This window comes from Bidens hawaiensis, unplaced genomic scaffold (genome assembly GCF_021521415.1).
Source record: "Bidens hawaiensis isolate Kalapana, Puna unplaced genomic scaffold, B.hawaiensis_p1.1 tig00006390_1, whole genome shotgun sequence".
Classification (NCBI taxonomy): Eukaryota; Viridiplantae; Streptophyta; class Magnoliopsida; order Asterales; family Asteraceae; genus Bidens; species Bidens hawaiensis.
The window spans coordinates 912,857-934,244 of record NW_027491431.1 but is presented as its reverse complement, the minus strand read 5'-3'; the positions used below and the strand labels follow the sequence as shown (position 1 = coordinate 934,244).

Below are 21,388 nucleotides of genomic sequence, written 5' to 3'. Positions count from 1 at the left end.
AAGCTTCGCCACTGGACTAGACAGACTTACATTAGAAGTAGATTACCTTAGATAAGTTTTCATCCCCCTTAACATGCGTCATGATTTTCGTTAAACAGCTAGTAGAAATACGGTATAACGATTAACATATATATAACTATATAAGGTTTCATGATATTAGATTGCACACATAACACGATGATCTTTAAATTATACAAGAAATAAATCCGTACTAAAGCAAGCAAATATAGGTCCAGTCCTTGTTAATTAATTATTATCAGGTTATTACAGCTCCAACTGATCAATGAGTAATCGAGAACCCTCACGCCCGCCATCATTATTCATTATTACCTGCATGAAATCATGCAAATTAAAGGACTCAAGATTGAAAAGGTAACAAAAATGTATATTTCATCAAGAAACAATCTAATGAGTTCAAATTCTAGGATTTTTGTCATTTAATTGTGTGCTTACACCAACTCGAGAGGGGTTTGGTCTTGGCAAGAGTAATCATTATTGGGCGGCAACTCATTCGTTTGAAGGTAGTTTCGACCGTCAAAGGACTGGTGCGGTCCAAGGTCATAACCCGAACTTCCAGGCATCAAGTTCATGTGCTGCTGCTGAGCTCTTTCGTTTTCAGCTATCTAAATAACCGTGTTTAACAAACAAACAAACAAATGTACCAAGTAAAATCTCACAATTCGTTAATTAAACAAATATACTATTCAAATGTATTGGATTTTTGTAGAGAGAGAGCTGGAGAGATCGATATACCTTTGCTCTAAGGACTTGATTGCTGTTATGAAGCTCAAGTTCCTACATGTAGGCGTGATTATGAAAATCATATTAATTTTGTTTCTTTAAACAGATGGAATTCTATATATTCATTACAAACATAAAATATGAATTATTAACATTTGGCTCGAAATAAGCTCAGCTCGGTTTGTAAATAGTTGAAGTGTGAACTAAATGTACATAATTACTTACCCTTTTTTGCATGTACTCAATTTCAGCAAATAGAAGTTCATTCTGCAGTTTTTATCAAACAGAAAGAAAATAGATGTCAAATACAAGTATGTTACTCATTTGAAGATTCTTGGAGGATATAAATGAGAAGAACTTATACCTTTTTCGCACGAATTCTGCTAATTGCTTTTTCTAACTTAGTTTCAAGGTTCTTGAGATCCTTCCCGGGCATGTCTGCCAAAGATTCACCCATGATGTTTCTGTAAAATTGCCTTTTGCACAAAACGGTTATAACACGGTACAGGTTCATATGAACATCGCACACAGCTAATTAGAAAGGTACCTGTTTTGATTCTGAAGGTTTATAATTTGCTGACGCAGTTTAGTAGCTTCTTGCTGGTAAAACTGTAATTTTTAGGTGTTAGTGTTTCATTAGAATGCTGGATTTACATTATGTCCACACTCCACACATCTAAGGAACTTCACCACACTACACTTTTAAGGAACATTTTTTTATTAATAGGTTGTTTAGGAAAGAAAGTGGTACTTCTAGGTGTTTAATTTTAGAATTACAAAAAGTTTAAAAAATACATAGAAGTACCGGTCTCGTTCGTATACAATCTACTTCCACAAAAAAAGTTACTTTTAGTATGGGTACAAACGCGTTGACATAAACATGTATATTAATTTAACTTGCTCAACGGGTTAATTAGCTACAACTATATACCAAAATTTGTGGCATAGATCTTAAAGGATACCTGAGCATTGGCCTCAGAAACCGAACCATTGCTAGGTGGATCTAAGCATGATTTTTTGTACCGATCAATTGTCCCTCTAACACTGCAATATCAATAAGAATATAAAGACCGCCATTAGGTTGATTTACTGATTATTTGTGTGAACATTACAAAAGGATGATCAAAAACCGTTAAAGCAGCCAAACCATGCAGTCGAGTGCTATCCGCCTATTTGAATCAGTGGCTGAAATAGTGATAATTAAAGAGGACCCTTTCTTATATGTTTCTTGGTTTTGCCCTTAGGATTAACTCATGTTCACACGGAACAAACCGTACTAAGATCTTTAAAGCATTTGGAACAGTAGGATTTGTGTATGATTTTAAGGAAACATAAAATGTACTAATTGAATAATAATATCTAACTTTTCTCGGGGATCTTAAGGATACCATATAAAACCACATTGTATATTGGCTCAATTTGGTCGAAATAGTGATTGGTTGCCTCTGCCATGCGGTCAAAACATCTATCATTATGATTGGTTGTGTCATTCTACGGCCAGATTTGTGCCACGTGTGAAGACTATTTATTATACAGCGGATAATTCGTCTATATTTCACCATTTTACCCTCCTCGTAGATCCAAATCTCTGTTCTTTTTTCCCTCCGTAAAGTAATTCAGAGACGTCCATTTCATGGCATCATCATACCCCTCGTCTCTCTCTCTCTCTAACACGAAAAACCTATGCACGATCTACGAATAAATACCCTAAATATTAGACACAAAGTTTATATATATATATATATATATATATATATATAATAATAGCTCTCTCTATCCACTTCTGTATTGTAGGTTGCTGTTTTAGTTTCAACAGCATGGTGAGCCTGGGAAAGACATTAATGGACAATCCAAAGGGAAAGAACAGTGTATGTTTTCTTTGACCAATATTGAAGAACTTTGGAAATGAGAAAAATATGCCACTTATAGTGTCAGTAACTCAAAAAGCTTGCAAGTAAAATCTTAGTTGTGATTCTATACAAGATTTTTTTTTGTTTTTAATGGCCTATTGATATCAGGTTAGAAAATAAATGTTAAACAATGTCAATTTGTTAATAACTAATTAAATAACTTGGAAAAAACTAAAATCATTAAGTCACTTTTATTATGAATATATAGGATAAGAATTTAGGTTAAACACAAGGAAACCAGATAAAATATAATCTCTTACGTACAGAGAAAATCATAACAAAGTAGGTAAAATTTAATTGATAATCTTATCCCTTTTTGGTTGATAAGTGTAAACCCTAAATTCTAACACATATAAAAACCAAATAGCCGACCCGCAAATGTGACTATAATGAGTTCAAAATCTTTGCAACCACCAAACTTTGGTGGAATTTTGTTGTTAAAAATGATTTGTTGTTCAGACAAAAATATACTAAACCAAATGAGCTTTTTTAATTCATATGTTTGTGAAATCTCTAGGAATTCAGGTCTAAAATATATGCATTTTGTATGCTTTCCGAGAAGATAACGAATTTTAATTTTGGAATTGGTAATAACTATTTTGTTCATCTTGTCACATAATTTAAAATCATTCAAAAACCCTAATTAAGTTTTACCATCAAGAATATAAATAAACTCATTTGATTAGGATAATTTCAGGGCTTCGCAATAATGACACAACTTATTGTCTGTTTGCCTTATGTTTCGATGTAATCACTACTTTTCAGTTCTATATTCTAAAAATGTTTAAGATAAAAAATTATAAAAAACACCTGCCAAAGTAATTTTCCATTCTTCACTAGGCTTTGATGACATCTATTTCAGAATCTTTACACTTACTTTGACTATGTTTAACTGACATGTTTATTAAGAAAGCATCAAGATGATGAAAGTGTTGAGCAAATAGGAACTTGACAACATTTTCTTTGTGTGTGTGTGTGAGAGAGAGAGAGAGAGAGAGGGAGGAGAGAGAGAGAGAGAACTAAAACAGCAATGAAGGTATGAGAGAAGCTGATCTAAGAGGCCTGCAAATAAATTTCCTAAATCTTTGCTTATTGGCTTGCAAAAAATCTACTAGCTTAGGGCTTCTCTTTTAAAAACAAATCTTGTAGGTACCAAAATATGTAAAAAAATATTAGATCATAAAAATGAAAACAAAGAACACCTTGAGAAAAAGTAACAAACACAATAAAAGTGAATCTTTGTTCCACAAAAATAACCATATCCTTAAAAAAAAAAAATCTTGCAAATAACTTAAGATATTGTGTCCTTTGTTCTCAAACCCTAAAAAGACTGATAAAATTTAAAGAAAATTTTTAATTATCTTGTCATAAAATTAATTATTAGTCTCGGTTAAAGCTATTAAAAACAGGTACAGTTAGATGATCCAAGAATGAGTTTATACCTGTTGTTAGCATACTCATAAAGACGACCACGGCTGGAAAAGACGATAAGAGCAACCTCAGCATCACAAAGTACAGACAACTCATAGGCTTTCTTGAGCAACCCGTTTCGACGCTTGCAGAAAGTCACTTGTCGGTTAGTCGTGTTTTCGATCCGCTTGATCTCGATCTTTCCTTTGCCGATCTTTCTCTGCGGATCAGACGTGTCCCCGGAGTCATTCTGGAACGACATGGATCGATCGATGCAGCTGAAATCAAGCTCAACAGCCTCAGAATTATCCATGAATTGATCTAGCTAGCTAGAAGTAATTGTTTTCTGAATCAAAAGAAATAATGGGTGATGTTGAGGGATGTATATATATAATTGAGGAGAGAAACTAATCAAGTTTCAAAATTTTCTCTCTTTCTTGCTTTTTGAGGGCCTTTCAACAAAACCAAGCAGGAATGATGAAAAAATGCAAGGGAGAGGTGGGTAAGAATATGAGTTGTCATAAAGTGGACAATGACCCTTTGCCCATCATATATATTAACATTAACAAACTTTTTTATAACACTTCTTCATCTAGCTTAATACCTAATTTTTTGTTCTTAATTTTGGTATGCTAATTGCGGCTTGTTATAAGCCTCAAAAGTTTTAAGAAATTAAGGGAGAGACCTTGAACCTGAAGTATGATGGGTGATCGAATGAGCTTTGTTCTAATTTACACTATATTATATCTTAGAGTTTATAAGAGGCTACAGGCTATGGGTTGTAGAATGACCCCCTTCTTACAGAAATTGTTATCTTGTTTTCATCACATAGTGTTATTTTTTTCTGCTTGAACTAGCTAGGCTTAGCAATTTTATAGTCCTCCAGAATAGTTAAAATATTTCGTGTTGAGGGTGATAAAAAATTTGAGCCATAAGTAAAAGTTTTTTTTTATTGGGTTTAAGCAAATGAATTTTTAAATAGGCTAATTGTGTAAATGTGTAATGATTGGGGTTAAGTTTTATTTTTATTTTCTTTTTTATATAAATTAATAGGCTTAAATGAATTAGATAATTAGGTTAAGACGTTAAGAAAACTTATATTTTTTTTAAATATGCATAGTCATAAAAAGATTAGGATGCTCTTTTTGATCTTCTATAGTACGACTTTTACAAGGAAATTAAAAAGGAAGATAGATGTTGGGTACGAATTAATTACTACGTAACTGAATCCAATTAAGAACACCTTCTAAATCTACAACGATGATTTGTGTAGCTAATATAATATTTGCAAACCTTGTGCCACAAAAGGATTTCTCATTCTTTGACGCCGTGAATAGAATACATGTCACTTGTACCACATTTCTCACATAAGTCACATCTACAAATTTCATATATAAGGTATCAGAAAAAATTCCTAAAATAGTCATTTCTAAATAGAGAAATTCTCAAATTGTCATTTTTTTCTGAGAATTTTTTAGAATTTGAACTTGAAAGATACATTGGAAAAAGACAATTATTATGAGGGAGCAGGCCAAATATTTAAAGAAAGGTGGGGATCAGACCAAATTTAGGAAAATATTGAAGGTAAAGTCCAAATTATTTTGAAATATTGAAGGAAAATTTTAATTTTTTCTAAACTTTTCTTTTCAAAATACAGTCTCTAAAGACTGCTTTTTTATGTCTCCTATCTGGTCCGTACATATTTTCAAATTCTAGAAAAAAGAGATTTTTAAAACTCGTCTTGAGAGACGCATTTCGGAGGCATTTGTTCTTAAGAGACGAGATTTTTGTGTTTCCTTTCCTTGTGCATCTAGATTATATAATTTAATAGGGTATTTCGTTCTTATCAATCACTAAACATTTCTTTATCAATCATCTTCTTCATCGGTTCATCTTTGTGGACATAGTTTTCAAAACTACACTTTTAATATATACAAGTTGTAGGCCCGTGCGATGCAGTGGTTGGAACTTGATTTGAGAAAGAATTCGACCAAACGTCTCCACCGGTTACCTCGCTGGAAGACCGGAAGGTTCCAACCCCTTTATCTTTATTAGTTGTTTTAAACCGTCGTGTTACGGCAGGGATACGGATGGAACTCGTATAGTATCGATTTGGTTCGTTACAGTACCGTCCAAAAAATATCTTGTAAGCAAAGTAAAGTTGAAAATGAAAAAGTCTTAGGATTAAAAACAAAAGTTTTGTGATCAGTTTATACAAGTCTAAATTTTTTATAGCCAAAATTGAAAGGCCAATAAATTTTTATAATCTTGACGCACGAGGAAGGAAACTCTAGAATGATTGATGAAAAAATGTTTAATGATTGATAAGAACAAAATACCCTATTAAATTATATAATCTGGACGCAAAAGGAAAGAAAACTCAAGAATCTCGTCTCGATCTTAAGAACAAATGCCTCCGAAAGCGTCTCTCAAATCGAGTTTTAAAAGTCTCTTTTTCCTAGAATTTGAAAATATGTACGGGACAGGTAGGAAACATAAAAAAACAGTCTTGGTAAATTGTATTTTGAGAAGAAAAGTTTATAAAAAATTTAAACTTTCCTTCAATATTTCAAAATAATTTGGACTTTAACTTTAATATTTTACCAAATTTGGTCTGCTCCATATCTTTCTTTAAATATTTGGCATGCTCCCTCATAATATTTATCTTTTCCCAATATGTCTCTCAAGTTCAAATTTTAAAATATTCTCAGAAAAAAAATTGTTGTTTTAGAACTTCTCTCTCTAAAAAAAACTATTTTGAGAATTTTCCCTACAGTATTATTATTAACTAAGAGCATTCTCATCTCATCCCTTATTTCCAAATAAAAAATTACACTAAAACTCACTTTATTTTCTCTCTTTATTTCAATTAAATAATACTTTTTATACCTTTTATCATTATCTTTTCTCTTTCTTCACTTACAACCACTTTCAAAATATATTAAAAAATTAGAGGGGATGAACAGTAACTTTTCAAATATACAGAAAAATCACTACTTTTTCTAAAATATAAAAACTATTCACTCACAACACCCTGAATCACTCTCTAAATTATAAAAACACCCCTCATATAATATGAGGGGTTGGATGAGAATATTCTAAGATTAAGTGGTATGTGTGAATTCATTCCGTGACATGTTAATAGAAAAAAGATTTCAATTATTTTAACTTTTAATGTCACATCACATTTCAATTCCTTCAGTAAACCAAGGAAACGAATCACTCCAACATCACCCTCCGCTATAAAATAATTATTTTAACTTTTAAAATTAATACATAATAGTAAAATAAATTGACTACCAGTAAAAAAATAATAATAGAAAAAAGATACACCACTTTAAACGCATAATCAAACAAAATGTCAAAACTTCAGAGTATTCATCGTTATTGGGTAGTCGAAATACAGGGTTCATCAAATTTACTAGTTGGAAGCACGTTTCAAATGCGATTAAGAGACTAAAAAAACATTTATTTTATTTCAACAGCAAATTTCAAAGCGAGGCATCAAAGGAAGAGTTAGAGAGAGGCCGGGAATAACCTAAATCCTCTAATGACTCGTATATATTAGAGATATATTGTCATATGTCGTTATTGAGGGGTCGTGGGCTCCACACTGATGTAACCATATTGATAGTGACAACCGAGTTTGTGATTGGTGATTGATTAACATATACTGTTATACTCAGCATTACTTGCCATGTGATCTAAGCATCGTGGGTGAATGCAAAACAATCATGATCTAGTGCATCTAGATATCGAGAACTAATCAAACACAATTATCGGGTTCGACATCATATCTCTTCAATATGCAAATATGTATGTTTGAACTAGAGGGTCAATCTTGTTAAAGTTGGGCGGTTTTCAAAGATTAAAGATTAACAGATTTTGGTTGAACTTAAATACCATACGTACATTTACTTTCGTAAAAGATATCAGTCATCGTACTCAGCCCATTCCATATTCATTTAATGATAATAAAAGCTTCTTAGATTTTCTCTTTACCTTTATACCCTTATAATTTTTTTCCATTCGTTTATAAGCACTTTCAGAAAATATTAAAAAATTATACGGTGTGAATAATGCAACTTTAAATTAATTTTCTCATATAACATTTTCTCTCTACTGTACTCACAATCACTCATAAAATACCATGTAATTTACAAAAATCACCCACTTAATTATAAAACACGGGCTGAGAATGCTCTTATAAACCACGTTCTTAAAATGATCATATTATGCTCGTGTCATTTTTTATGCTCATATTATTTTATTTTTTCTAGAGAATACAAGTAATAATATTATACACCAATTACTACAATTTAAATGATTTTCCTCATGATTAACGTCTTTGTGATTTTGTATACACAAAAACCTACAGATTATTGTTATAACATGATTATAAAAAGGTTTATTAGACGGGTGCCGCGTGATGCAACGAAAAATACAGAACTCAGTAATTAAGTAATAGATTTATGGGTGTTTATTGTTTCATTTGGAACCGTGAAACCGTTTATTGGTATAGGTATATTAATAATTCTTATTTTAAACTCAATTTAGTATCGAAGTACAAAAGAAACCAGAATTGGATTTCAATTTTTAACGGTCTGATTTCAGTTTTCGGTGATAAAAAAATCGTTAATAACGGCTTGGCTCACGTTTAATTTAAAACCATCAAAACTGGACCGCAAACACCTATACGTATAATGTTATTTTTTTAACTGAAAAAAACTATAACAATATCATACTCAAATTAAAGAGAATTAAATACTCGTTTTTATGGTACAATTGTTTTAAAAAATTAACGTAAAAAAAAGCTATGATCGTTTAAAAATCGTGAGTGAATTTAAGTAAAAAGTGATATTATAAATAATAGATGGATAAAAATTGAGATAACAAAGTTGTAACTAATATTAAAATTTATAAAAGTTGATTAATTTGAGGGGGTAAGGTTGTAACTATAATGTTAAAATAACTATTTTGCCCCTATTTAAGGTTGTTCGCTTGAAAATTTGTAAAACTTTTCAAATATACCGTCTTAATTTGCTCTTCACTCATGCATTATATATAATATACTAGTTTTTATCCTCCATATTACGAAGGTTGTTTTACGTTATTCGTTTATAATATTTTTATATTTTTTTAATTTTTGTAAGGAAGTTAATAATATACTTAGGATTTGATTATGAAAGAGTTTCACAAATAAATGAGATAATCCGGTTTAAAACTATTTTGCTTGGTGAGACCCATGGTCATGACCCGCTTTTTTTTTACTATAAATTTGTTTTTAAAAAAAACGGATATTAATTTTTAGTATATATCTCTATCTTATAGGATTTTCATATCAAATATTTGATTATATTAATTTTTAATATGATGAGATGTTATAATCTGTTTAAAGTAGCTATCTAGATTTTGTGAGACTCATATCCGTGAATTCGGGTCAAATGCATGATAAACTTTCATTTGCAAATAAAACAATCTGGTGGTTTGAGATAATTTACGGAGGCTTCGTTTACATATATTTAAGATTTAAGATATATAGATAATTCTAATTGTGTTTAATATTTAATATAATTTGTATGTTGTTACGAGTATTTACTTAAATTTTTAGCACCAAGAGCTTCATACATTAATTTTTTTTTCGTCGATATGTAAAAATATTTTCATTTTGGTTATTCGATCAGCCAAACCTTTAGATTGTTTATACTACTAAAACGTGTGTTTTTATTTAAAAAGGATACTTTCTACAATCGGTTGGTCAATAAACAATAAAAAATAGTTTTTCTTTAGAGTTAAGTATCATTTTAGTACCTGTGGTTTGCCCAACTACGTAATTTTAGTACCTATTTTGAATTTTGTGCAAATAGCTATCTCAGTTTCAAAAAACTTGCATTTTTAGTATCTTATTAACCCCGTCAATTTTTATCCGTTAAGTCCGGGGTATTTGCGTAATTTCATTTTTAAATCAGGGGTATTTAGGTAATTTCATTATTATATTTTTGTTTTTGTTTTTCTTTTCTCCTTTTCTCTCTCCCATTAACCCCTTTCCCCAAAATTCATTCTTTTTAATAATTTCTCAAACTAATCGAGACTGTAAATTCAAACTAATATAAAAAGGGAGAGAACTAATCAAACTGGTGATTCACCCGTATACCGTCATCGTATTCGTAAATTTTCATCCGTTTTCTTTGTCGCTAACCACCGTGATTCATCGGATTCCTTTTGCGGTGGATCGTCTTCGTCGTTGCTAGTGGCTACGTATCTCCGATTGCGCATTTTTAGTGTGATTCTTTAGTCTGCGTCAAGAGAGAGCATGGGTTGTGCTGTCAACTGGTGATTCACATGTATACCGTTTCCATGGGTTCGGTCCTCAAACTAATCAAGTGTCCGTGAAAACGTTCATGTGAGTGCGAAGGTGTTAACTCTCTGCAACGGCTCGTACTGCGCCTCGATATTCTCGTTCATCAATTTCTCGGCGTACGATCGAACAATCTCATGTTTTCTCGACGTACGATCGAACAATCTCATGTTCTCGAGCTCACCGGAATCTCGTTAACTATCGCGAGTATTTAATGAAGAGCACGTGCCACCTTGTAATCTACCATCTCCGGCGTTTGTACACTTACCGTATCTATTGGAATTGAAGTACGCACCGGAATCGAAAGAAGAAGAGATGAGGTTGAGGAAGAACATGAAGGCTGTGATGACGATGATGTAATGTACGATGTCAATTATTATTTTTGTTCAACAATATAAAATGAGAGAAAAATAAAAGAATACAACAAATAATAATGAAATTACGCAAATACCCGGGACTTAACGGACGAAAATTGATAGGGTTAAAAAAAGTACTAAAAATGCAAATTTTTTGAAACTGAGGTAGCCATTTGCACAAAATTCGAAATAGGTACTAAAGTTGCGTACTTGGGCAAACCATAGGTACTAAAATGACACTTAACTCTTTTCTTTAATTTGAGTTGTTCTTACTTATTCTAAAAAAAATCTTAAACATGTTTTTGGTTTGTATAGCAAATAGTTATTTAAACATATTGAAACCTTAAAAAAATACATTAATCTTAAAACGAATTATCATTTATGGGTCAAGTTATTCTACAAAGGAGGATAAAAATGAGGATGATGAGAATGATTTATAGTCACACAAAAACACCATTAAAAAATAATAAAAAAATTATAACTTAAAATTTAATAAAAACGAAAAAAAGTAAAAACACAAAAATGTTTTCACTGTTTTCTTTGTTAAAAAAAAAGATACAATGTTGAGGGGAAAAGAATATTGCGTCTGTATATTTATCATTGTATTTTGTGTTTATTTTCGTCATTGATTGTGTCTTTTTTTCTTGATATTGTGTTATATTTTGTTCGACATTGCGTTATATTTTGCGATCTATTGTGTCTTTTTTTTATTTTCGTCATTGTGTCTTTGATCAAAGCATTGTGTCTTTTCGTGGTCTTTTTTTTGAACGAGAATGACGGAGGAAACATTTGAGTTTATAAATTTTTTTCGTTTTTTATTTATATTTTGAGTTGTGATTTGTGGTATCGTGCGTTAAATGAGTCATATCACATGTTTTGTGTTATTATATGGCGAAAACACGATTACTTTGTGTCAGTTTATGATTACAGGTGTGCGAAGCTTAAAGGAGATAAATTGGAGCATGGGATATGGAATGGAAATGAAGGTTTTATTGTATGGAATGATAGAGAATTTGAAGACGAAGACGTGACCGAAAACGGGGCATAAATCGGAGTTCAAACGAAGAAGTTACAGGAAAAATATCATGGTGGGTGACAGACCCACCATAGCTTACGGTGACCCACCATAGCCTACGGTGGGGCTTCCACCTAAGGCAGAAGGTGAAGACCGTATACTACGATCCCCACCGTAGCCTACGATGGTGTGACCGCAGCTTACGGCCGTCTGGGCGGAAAAAACGCGATTTTTAGGGTTTTTTTTTCCATATTTAAGCCCGGTTCAACCCTATGCCGCCTGGGCTTCATATCCTAACATACTTGAACGATTTTGGGGCCACTTTCCACCATCCTAACACCTCCCAATCATCACAATCATCCATGTCATCATCCGTTCAAGAATCAAGAGAGCTATTAAAGATGCATATGCGAGGCTAATCCGCTCGTGACCATCTCCGGGAGTAGGGTTGTGTTTGTAAGCAAGACTTTTTGTATTTGAATCTTTATTTTGGAACTAGAATCGATTAATCATTCGATTGATTAACCTTTTATGTTTGTTCATGCATTCAACAGTTTTTCGCAATTAAATGGTTTGTGATTTTATTAGTAAATTGATTTGTTGTCCTCAACTTTTAGGATTAAGTTCTTTGAGTCATTGACCCGTTTATCGTTCTCCATTAAATCACCTCCATTTATCAACCCCTAAAACTGGTAATCAATTAGGTTATTATTCATCCAAACCAATTGTTCGGATTGAAGTCCGTCAATTAATAAGGCAAATATTTCATCTTTTGATTATAGGTGTAATCGAACAAGTTTTCCAAATAGGTTTAATCAATTGGTCGAGTCTACTCCACAGCCTGAAACCTGGAGTTGGTTACTTTTCCATAATTGTTATACAACCAAGTTAATTTTAAATCTGCTTGACATCGTCTGTCCATTTAATATAATTATCATTAAAAAATAAACTCGATTGGCACTTTCCACTGATTCCCTGTGGATTCGACACCTTACTTGCCCTTGCTAGTAAAGGTAATTTTATAAATGTTTTTGATTGACCTTTCGACATCGATCAAAATGGCGCTGTTTCCGGGAAATCAACGCGCAAAGTGCTAATTTTTTTCGTTTTTTATTTATAGTTTGAGTTGTATTTTTTATTATATATTATTATTATTATTATTGAATTTTTTATTAAGATTTTTTAGTTGCCATAAATCATTCTCACACTTCTCATTTTTATTTTTCTTTATATTTTAACCTTTTGCTATCATTTATACCACAGATAAAAATGGTCACCGCAACAATACAAACATATACATCAACATAGTAAAATAGCAATCGATCTCTCCTGAACCCATCTCCTGTTTTTCTTTTATTTTTCTCTCCTTTAGGTTTTTATTTTCATTTTTTTTAATTGTAACTCTTGACCAAACAAAAGTTTGGTTTTAGATTTTCTATATATAAATTTAATAAAATACCTTAACTTTAATACCAGAACGTCTATCATACAAATTTAATAACGTAACCGTGTTAACTGTTAAGTTCATTTATAGAAACATGTATGTAGATAAGAATATTAATACCCTACTTCCCGAGACAAGACCTTTTGGATAAGCCGAACTCAAGAACTTTAGGTGTTTAACAGACTTTACCTTTACCACTTGACCATCAACTTAAGGACTCACTATATAGTCGGTCAGAGTATGTGTAGTGGGCGACAAAATGGGGGGCTTTTTGGGCGATTTTTGGCTTGATCATCGCCCTCTAGGCGGTATTTGGGCAATTTTTTTGGGGGAGGGGGGGGTATACCTTTGTCGTCTGTTGGGGAGTAAAAAAATAATATTTTATTCATTTAACCATTTGCCAACGGTCGATTCCATTAAAAAATCTTTTTTAATTAACAAACTTAATATAAATACCCAACCTATTCAACTAATTCAACCATTTTCACCATTTTATATACCAACTCAACCTCCAAAAACTAATATCCCCCAACTTTCTTTACCAAAAATGGATTTGAGAAATACTACTGACATGGTGGAATTATTTATTGATAATAAGAAGAAGATGTTGCGATCATACAAGAGACGGCGGAGCAGGATGCTGAGGTTATGAGTGCATTTCGAACCGTAGCAAATAAGATAACTTCTGGTTCTACTAGTTGTCGACCATGCACGAGGCGATCGTATATCGTTTGAGACCGTGAGGCCATGAACGATCGTTTGATGCAAAACTACCTCAATGACCCGCCTGGATACGACGACGCTAAGTTTAAATGTCGTTTTCGGATGTCTAGACGTTTAATTTTGCGCATTGCAAAAGATTTGAAGTGGGAGTATTCGTATTATTATGTATTTTTTCTAAATTTTTTTGGTGTATTTTCTTTATTTTAATACTTCCTTTTTAATTTTAATGTATTTATTTATTTATTTATTTAATTGAATTAATTTTTATTTATTTAATTTAATCATTAAAAGAAAATAAAGAGAAGCTGACGTGGCGATGTGATAGGGCTACAAAACACTACACCCCTAAAATGAAAATAGCAATCTACTGACGTGACACTGCATGTAAAAAGTCCCCCATATTTTGTAACCCTTCCCTACACATAACCTCATATGTGACTGCCTTTTTAAATTAAGAAAAGCTTACACTCGCCAAAGAATCAATTACACTCACCAAAGAAACAAGATTAAAAAAAATGAAAGAATTAGCGAAAAATAATTTCATTATGAGTTAAGTGCCATTTTAGTATATGTAGTTTGTCTAATTACGCAACTTTAGTATCGTTTTTGAATTTATTGCAAATGGCTACCTCACTTTTCTAAAACTTGCAATTTTAGTACTTTTTTCTAACCTCGTCTATTTTTTCCGTTAAGTCAGGGGTAAATTAGTAATTTCGATTATTTTATTTATTTTCTCTTTTGAGCTAAGTGTCATTTTCATACATGTAGTTTGTTCAATTATGCAACTTTAGTATCTTTTTTTTTTAATTTATTGCAACTAGATACTTTGATTATTTTGGATAGATAGACAAACCAAAAGAGACATTACATATTACGTATTACAATTAAAAGGTCACTAAACATATGATAGAAGATGAAAAACAACCATGAAATGCATAACATATTTTTTAACCTTTTGTTCTTGATTGCCAATTTACTTCTGGTAGCTTAAGATCCGAGTTCATCTTAACCATTTTTCTTGCATTTTCTTTATGTGCATTGATTTGTTTTTCTTCAAAAGTTTGGGTATGATAGCAGTAGCTCTTTAACACATCGGATGATCAAGCCAAATAACAATCACACAACTTCGCACCTCTTAGTATAACATCAAGTGAACTTATAGATGAATGACGGTTGAGGAATCACATGGACAAAATAATATATCGTAATTCATTGAACTTAAAGATGGACAATGGTTAAGGTTTGAAGGATCAATGAGCATGGGGAGGGGATTGATCTGTTCATTTAGGATTAGAGATGATCTTTTAACATTTAATGCCTCTCTTGGTTTGCCTGTCTATCCAAAACTAATCAAAGTATCCATTTGCAATAAATTCAATAAAGATCCTAAAGTTGCGTAATTAAACAAACCACAGGTATGAAAATGACACTTAGCTAAAAGAGAAAATAAATAAAATAATCAAAATTACTAATTTGCCATTGACTTAACGAACAAAATAGACGGGGTTATAAAAAGTACTAAACTTGCAAGTTTTAAAAAAGTGAGGTAGTCATTTGCAATAAATTCAAAACCGGTTGCGTAATTAAACAAACCACGCTAAAATGGCAATTAACTCTTTCTTTATTGATCTAATGACATGAAGAATCCCATAGTAAAATGAAAAGCTTGTCAAACTTCTTCTCTAACCTCTACAAATCCCTCATCTGTTTGTACCATAAAACTAAAGATAAAAAGAGAATTGACAACTTAGTCCTCACACTATTAAACATAGGCTAACATAGTCCCTCTCGACACCAACTCTTCCTCGTCGTTATTGAACATCCGGTAGCAGTCATTATTGAACATCCGCTTGCTATGGATCATCAATCGCTACGGAATATTTATTACTACCAAACACCTAGTGTTTGGAGTTGTACAATCCATTCCAGCATCATTCAAAATGATAACACACAAAGGAACCCATGGCATAATGTCACCCAAGAAAAGCAAAACACATTCACGGAAACTTTGGCGCTTCCACCATTTTTATTTCTACCTGTGGTTCCTTCATTTTCATTTCCGCGTGTTCTATGTCAATTGCGAAACCCTTCCCAGTGTGCATCCAGTAATCCGCCACCCGTGCATTTCCTGGGTTAGATACTGGAATATTGGCCCTTGATTTTTTAAGCTCTTCAGTTGATATCTTGAATTTGTTATCCCGCACATGCACCAGCTCAGGCTTTATAACGCCCATGTTTGCTATTTGTGGTGACATCATTAGAGCTGGCGCACCAAGTGGAAGCCTGTCGCCTGCACACCGTGCGCTACCAGTTAATTCCAACAACAATGTTTCAAGAGTTAATAAAGAACCGAAATAAGAAAATACCACACATCAACACCATCTTTAAATAATGGTTGGGTTATATGTATATGTATATTATAAAAGTATAGAAAAATTATAGTGGAGATGCAAAACACATTGTCACGCTATGATTAGTTAAATGTGCTAAGATTTGAGCTCGTGCTCAGTTCATTTACTCTTAACACGCTAATATTTGAGTTCGGTTCTATGAAAAGCTTAAGCCAACTCATTCAAATTAAAACTGTTATTTAATATTTATTTTAACATTTAAGTAAAAACTAATATTAGGATAACCTTTACTATGTTATGGACCATATTATGTGGCTTATTTTTAAGTGCAATTGGGTTATAATTTATAATAATTAAATTTGGGCTTATCATAAACAAGTCAAATGAGTGAGGTTGTGTTAGCTTGAGCTCGGCTTATTTAGACATTAAGCTAACTTGTGACATCCGTCAATTTCGGTTATTTTTTTACGTGACGCGGTCAAGGACTTGTGCAGCTGCAGTTTGGTGTTTAGTTCGTGTTTCAGCTCGTGTAAGCTCATTTTTTACTCATTTATCTCCTAATTTTCAACCTAATCTCATCTAGAATATTCCTAAGCATATTCTATCATCAATCTACGAATTGTATCAACTAATCCAATATAATTATCAACTTTGAGTGTTTATCTTGTTTATTTTTGAGTTTAAACAAAGTTTAGTGATTTGTTGATAAACACTGAAGCCTAAATCCGTTTTCCTATATAAATTAATGTATCTTATAATTCATTCTATGCTCCAAAATCATCAATTCACTCTCATTTACGAATTCAAGTCCTAGCTCAAGTGTTCTTCGTCGATTGACTTTCCAAAGTCGAAGTTCTTCATCTTCTCAATTTCTCCTAGTTCTAACCTGAAATCCGGGTAAGCTTGTACATCAAAGTTGTTCTAATTCATCATGGCGTCAAAAGCCCTCATTCAATTTTAAAGGATTGAGGGGTTATCATGTCCAACTTAATCAAATTCGTTTTAGGGTAAAATTGGGGATTTTGCAATTCAAGAACCTTCTGGTCAAAACTAGCTTTCGGTTCAGAAGACTTTTATATTTATTTTCACTTTTTACATCTGACGGACAAGAACCCGAACTCAGATTCGTTGTTCGGATTCTGACCTGCATTAGCTCGCTTAAAACTTGTTTATGTTATAACTTGAGTTCTATTTATTCGTTTGCAGTGATTCCAGTGGCGTTACTCTCGGTTTTGGCTTTAGTTTACTATCTCAAATTCGCAGGTGTTTTTGTGTCGAATCAGTCAGCATGTTAATTTTCTCGTTTAATTATTATTTTATTATTGTCTCGTCTAAATAATAAAGGTGCGTAATTCACACTCCCTTTTTTCATCTTTTACTTTTAGGGGTAACGTGCATACGATATACATCAAAGTTTATTTATTTTCATTTATATCTCATCAACAACAATTCAATATTATGTGTTTATGGATTTATTGCTCATCGATGGCATGCTATATGATTATGTGTTTATTTTTATTGTTTGGTGGTTGGGCCACCTCGTCCTTATCGAGTATGCATACCATACCCCGGTAAGCTGGCTTTGTGCTAGACCGAAATGATCCACATCTATTTTATTTGGTAATTGTTATATATCATCAATGTTATAATGCTTCATATTCACATACAAATTGTTTGTTTTGCAATATAATAATGCATCTAAACTTGTGTATTGCTCACTCAACTTTATGTTGTTCAAACTCGATTTTTACGCGTGTTACAGGTTTACTAGTTGAAGAGTTAGATGTTTGAGAAACATTAATTTGAGTTTAGCTTATTGAAGAATTAAGCAATTTATTTGATAATCTTTGTTATGGATATTGTGATGTATTTTGATTATATGAATTTAAATAATTAGTTATTGTCATTATTATTAGATGTTTGAGAAGACATTAGTTTTGAGTTTAGGTTGTTGAAGAATTAAACAATTTATTTGAATAATCTTTGTTATGGATATTGTGATATATTTTGATTATATGAATTTAAATAATTAGTTATTGTCATTATTATTAATAGTGTCTTGTGAGCTACTGTGCAGTCAGTTGCGCCCCGGCATATTCCGCCGTAGGTTGGGATGTGACATAACTCGGCTTTGCTGACTTCTAGCTAGATTAGCCATGTGCTTTTTGAATAATCCTAATAACGATGTAGCTAGTTTAGATGATAAAATAAAAGAAAAGGTGGATCTTGCCTCTGTCCACTTGCCAAGTGCACCAAAACTTTCCATAAGTATGTGCAATATTTTCAAACTCGGTCCTCTGAATCCTCTCCGGAACACCTGGACATACCCACATTCCTGATGTTACCTGGACAAAGATATATGGTGATTCAAAATAATATAGCATGTAGATCATGACATCATTGGTACAACAAAAAAAAAATCAAGGAAACCTCATGATCGTGTGAATGCCACAACTTCTGTTCCTCTGGTGGCAAAGTATCAAAGATCTTGTCGGACACAATATATTCCACCCCTACACAATTATCACGCTATAACTTATCACATTTCCTTCGTCTAAACAAAATCAAATCAATTCTCATATATATGCAGGGCCAGCCGGACTCCTGCCTAGACACGTTTTTTCGGGGCACTAAATATATATATATATATATATATATATATATATATATATATATATATATATATATTAAATTAAAATATAAAACCAAAAAACTTATTGCGCCCTCTATAAAAAAACATTAAAACCTCAAAACTAATACACTGGTTTTTTTTCTATGTTTATTGTTGTTTAAAATGAGTTACTTTATGTCATTATTTAAGGCTTAAGGGCCTTTTCTTCACTTGAATCCTAATTACGACCGGCTTTGTATAAATGATCTTAGATATTTGATGTGAATCTCTAATTAACAATCCATTTATATAATTGATGTGTGTGTACATTTATTACAAGGGAGGACCTAGTTCTTTACTAGGTAGCCTCCGCTATCCTTCAACTTTTCGTTAATCGTGCAAAAAATTAGTTCTTTGGTTAGGCATTCGTATTTTGCTATCCCTGAAAAAATATAATTTTACCCCTATTTGTTTAAAGCTCAACAAATTTTAAGTTCAACCCAATTAAAGCCCAACCTAAGTTTTAAGCCCAAACCAATTAAAACCCATCAACCCTTTTCAAAAATTATACTCATTGTTTGGTAATTAGAAACTAGACGGACATCAAAGCGTTGCACCAGGCACCACCACTCTAAATCATTTTGAGGAGTTTTTAATATGGTTTTGGATATGCAAATTTAAGAACTTGGAAAAAGATTCAGTAAGGTCTCAACTAGTTTGTTAGAAAATGTGTCCGGTATAAATTCTTGCGATTCATTTTCTAAGTTTGATATATCTAAGATGGCGACATTTTATGAGATGTATTCGAATGATTTTGTAATAAAGAAAGATGGTGCATTTCGGGTGATGATCTGACGACCTTTTATCACACTTTAAAGGAACACTTTAAAAGGAGATGAATTTACAAAATTGGGTATAATGTGTGACCTTGTTCGTGTAATGGTGAAAACCGGTAGCGTTGGTTATATCGGCCGCAACTGTTGGAAAGATGTTTTTCTATAATGAAGTTTATCAAGACGGATTTGTGCAACCGAACGGGGGTGATGAGTATTTGAACCATGCTTTAATTTGTGCGGTTAAAAGAGAAACGTTTGATATAATAAAAGAAGAGGACGTGATACCTCGACCTCGATTTCAAGCTTTCTAAAACCAAAACGGGAAATTTGCACCCTTGTGTTTAAATTTATTTTATTTATTTTTGTGCTTCTATTTTTGTTCCATTTACATTGTGTAAAATATTGTAAAAATATATATTCTTTTAGCGTCACCCCTAAAATAAAATTGATGTCTACATCCGTCGCTATGTATTATATAAAGAGAGAATTTTGAAAACGAAGCATATATTATATACCTATAAGATTAGCGGAGGGTTCGTTGGAGTCGTAAACGGCAGACTGAAGAAAATCTTGATTGAGACGCGTGATGTAGTGATGAGCTTCGATTTGGCGACTCATGTCATGGCCGTAGACGGCAAAAGTGCAGACATGTTGGCTCATTTGTTTAATAGGTTTCAAGGTTTGTAACATCTGAGCACTTTTGTCAATAACTTGGTCTCCCACCGTCATTGGTTTACCCGGCGGGACTTTTCCGGCGCCCACCGGCATTGAATCGGGAGTCTTGTCACTGGAAGCCATAGAGACAACTTTTTTTCCTTTGGTGTCGATTATTAGGTGGTTCTCTTTGCTGTAGTGAGAGGTTATTGGGATGGCATGTGTCGTTATGTTTGCAACGTGTAGGTAAATATGAATTATTCCTTAAAAGACAAAAAGCCATATATAGAAAGGGTATACCGACTTTAGTTGAGACTTGAGAGAGAAAATTGCACAAATGTATTACTCTACCTTTTCTTTATTTTTTTCCATATAAAAGAAAATTGTTTGTCAAATAGAAGGGATGTTGTAGAACCATAAAAGCTTCCAAGTAGTGAACCCAGTGTAGGGATGAGATTTTTTTTCTGAATGACTGAATACTTGTACTCGTACTTGTTTAATACCTGGATTGGTATTTGTACATGTACACGTACATGTCTATTCGGTACGGGTATGGGTACCCAGATTTATTGATTTTAGCAAGGCCGGCTCAACGTACTCGGAGGCCTAAAACTAACTAAAAATTTGAGGCCTTTCTCTCTTCTTTTCTTTATGCGTATAAGGCTAGAGAGTATATAAGAATTATAGAATTTTGATGATATGTAGTGATAATGGATATGAAACAATCCTTTTTAGCTTGTGGCACATCACTGAGTTACTAACTCTAAAAGAACTGTACTTTCAAATCTAATAATAAATAGTTCCTATTTAAAATAGAGGTCCTATAAAAGTGAAGGCCTAAAGCCATGGCCTCATTTAGCTTACCCAAGAGACGGCCCTGGATTTTAGATACTGTTACTTTCAGGTAGAGGTACAGATACGAGTATTACGGATACTCGGTACCCGTTAGGAATATGTAGGGCTTTTTATTGGGATTTCT

At 32.5% G+C, this 21,388-nt stretch overlaps 2 protein-coding genes across 2 annotated transcripts in view; both read right to left on the bottom strand.

Moving 5' to 3' along the window:
• Positions 1 to 383: 383 nt before the first annotated feature.
• Positions 384 to 21,388, bottom strand: part of LOC143632434 (floral homeotic protein AGAMOUS-like) — a 96,425-nt gene continuing 75,420 nt past the window's right edge. The window contains exons 2-8 of the mRNA XM_077100959.1: positions 4,094 to 4,382; positions 1,704 to 1,785; positions 1,289 to 1,350; positions 1,106 to 1,217; positions 967 to 1,008; positions 754 to 795; positions 384 to 623 (exon numbers count right to left, since the gene is read on the bottom strand). Of these exons, the coding sequence (XP_076957074.1) occupies positions 450 to 623; positions 754 to 795; positions 967 to 1,008; positions 1,106 to 1,217; positions 1,289 to 1,350; positions 1,704 to 1,785; positions 4,094 to 4,374 (795 nt within the window). The 5' untranslated portion in view covers positions 4,375 to 4,382 and the 3' untranslated portion in view covers positions 384 to 449. The remainder of the gene's footprint in view (positions 624 to 753; positions 796 to 966; positions 1,009 to 1,105; positions 1,218 to 1,288; positions 1,351 to 1,703; positions 1,786 to 4,093; positions 4,383 to 21,388) is intronic.
• On the bottom strand, positions 15,580 to 20,553 carry LOC143632433 (oil body-associated protein 2A-like). The gene is made up of 4 exons (XM_077100958.1): positions 20,271 to 20,553; positions 18,739 to 18,821; positions 18,539 to 18,653; positions 15,580 to 16,247 (listed from the first exon to the last, which is right to left on the bottom strand). Exons 1-4 carry the CDS (start codon positions 20,551 to 20,553, stop codon positions 15,955 to 15,957), a joined length of 774 nt encoding a protein of 257 aa, XP_076957073.1. The 3' UTR covers positions 15,580 to 15,954.

Excerpts from the sequence above, each read along its gene's own strand:
- LOC143632433 (XM_077100958.1), bottom strand. The coding sequence starts at position 20,553 with ATGGCTTCCAGTGACAAGACTCCCGATTCAATGCCGGTGGGCGCCGGA. Across the intron at positions 18,654-18,738 it reads GGCATTCACACGATCATGAG|GTAACATCAGGAATGTGGGT; the intron begins GTTTCCTTGATT and ends ATCTTTGTCCAG. Across the intron at positions 16,248-18,538 it reads CACTTGGCAAGTGGACAGAG|GCGACAGGCTTCCACTTGGT; the intron begins GCAAGATCCACC and ends CACGGTGTGCAG.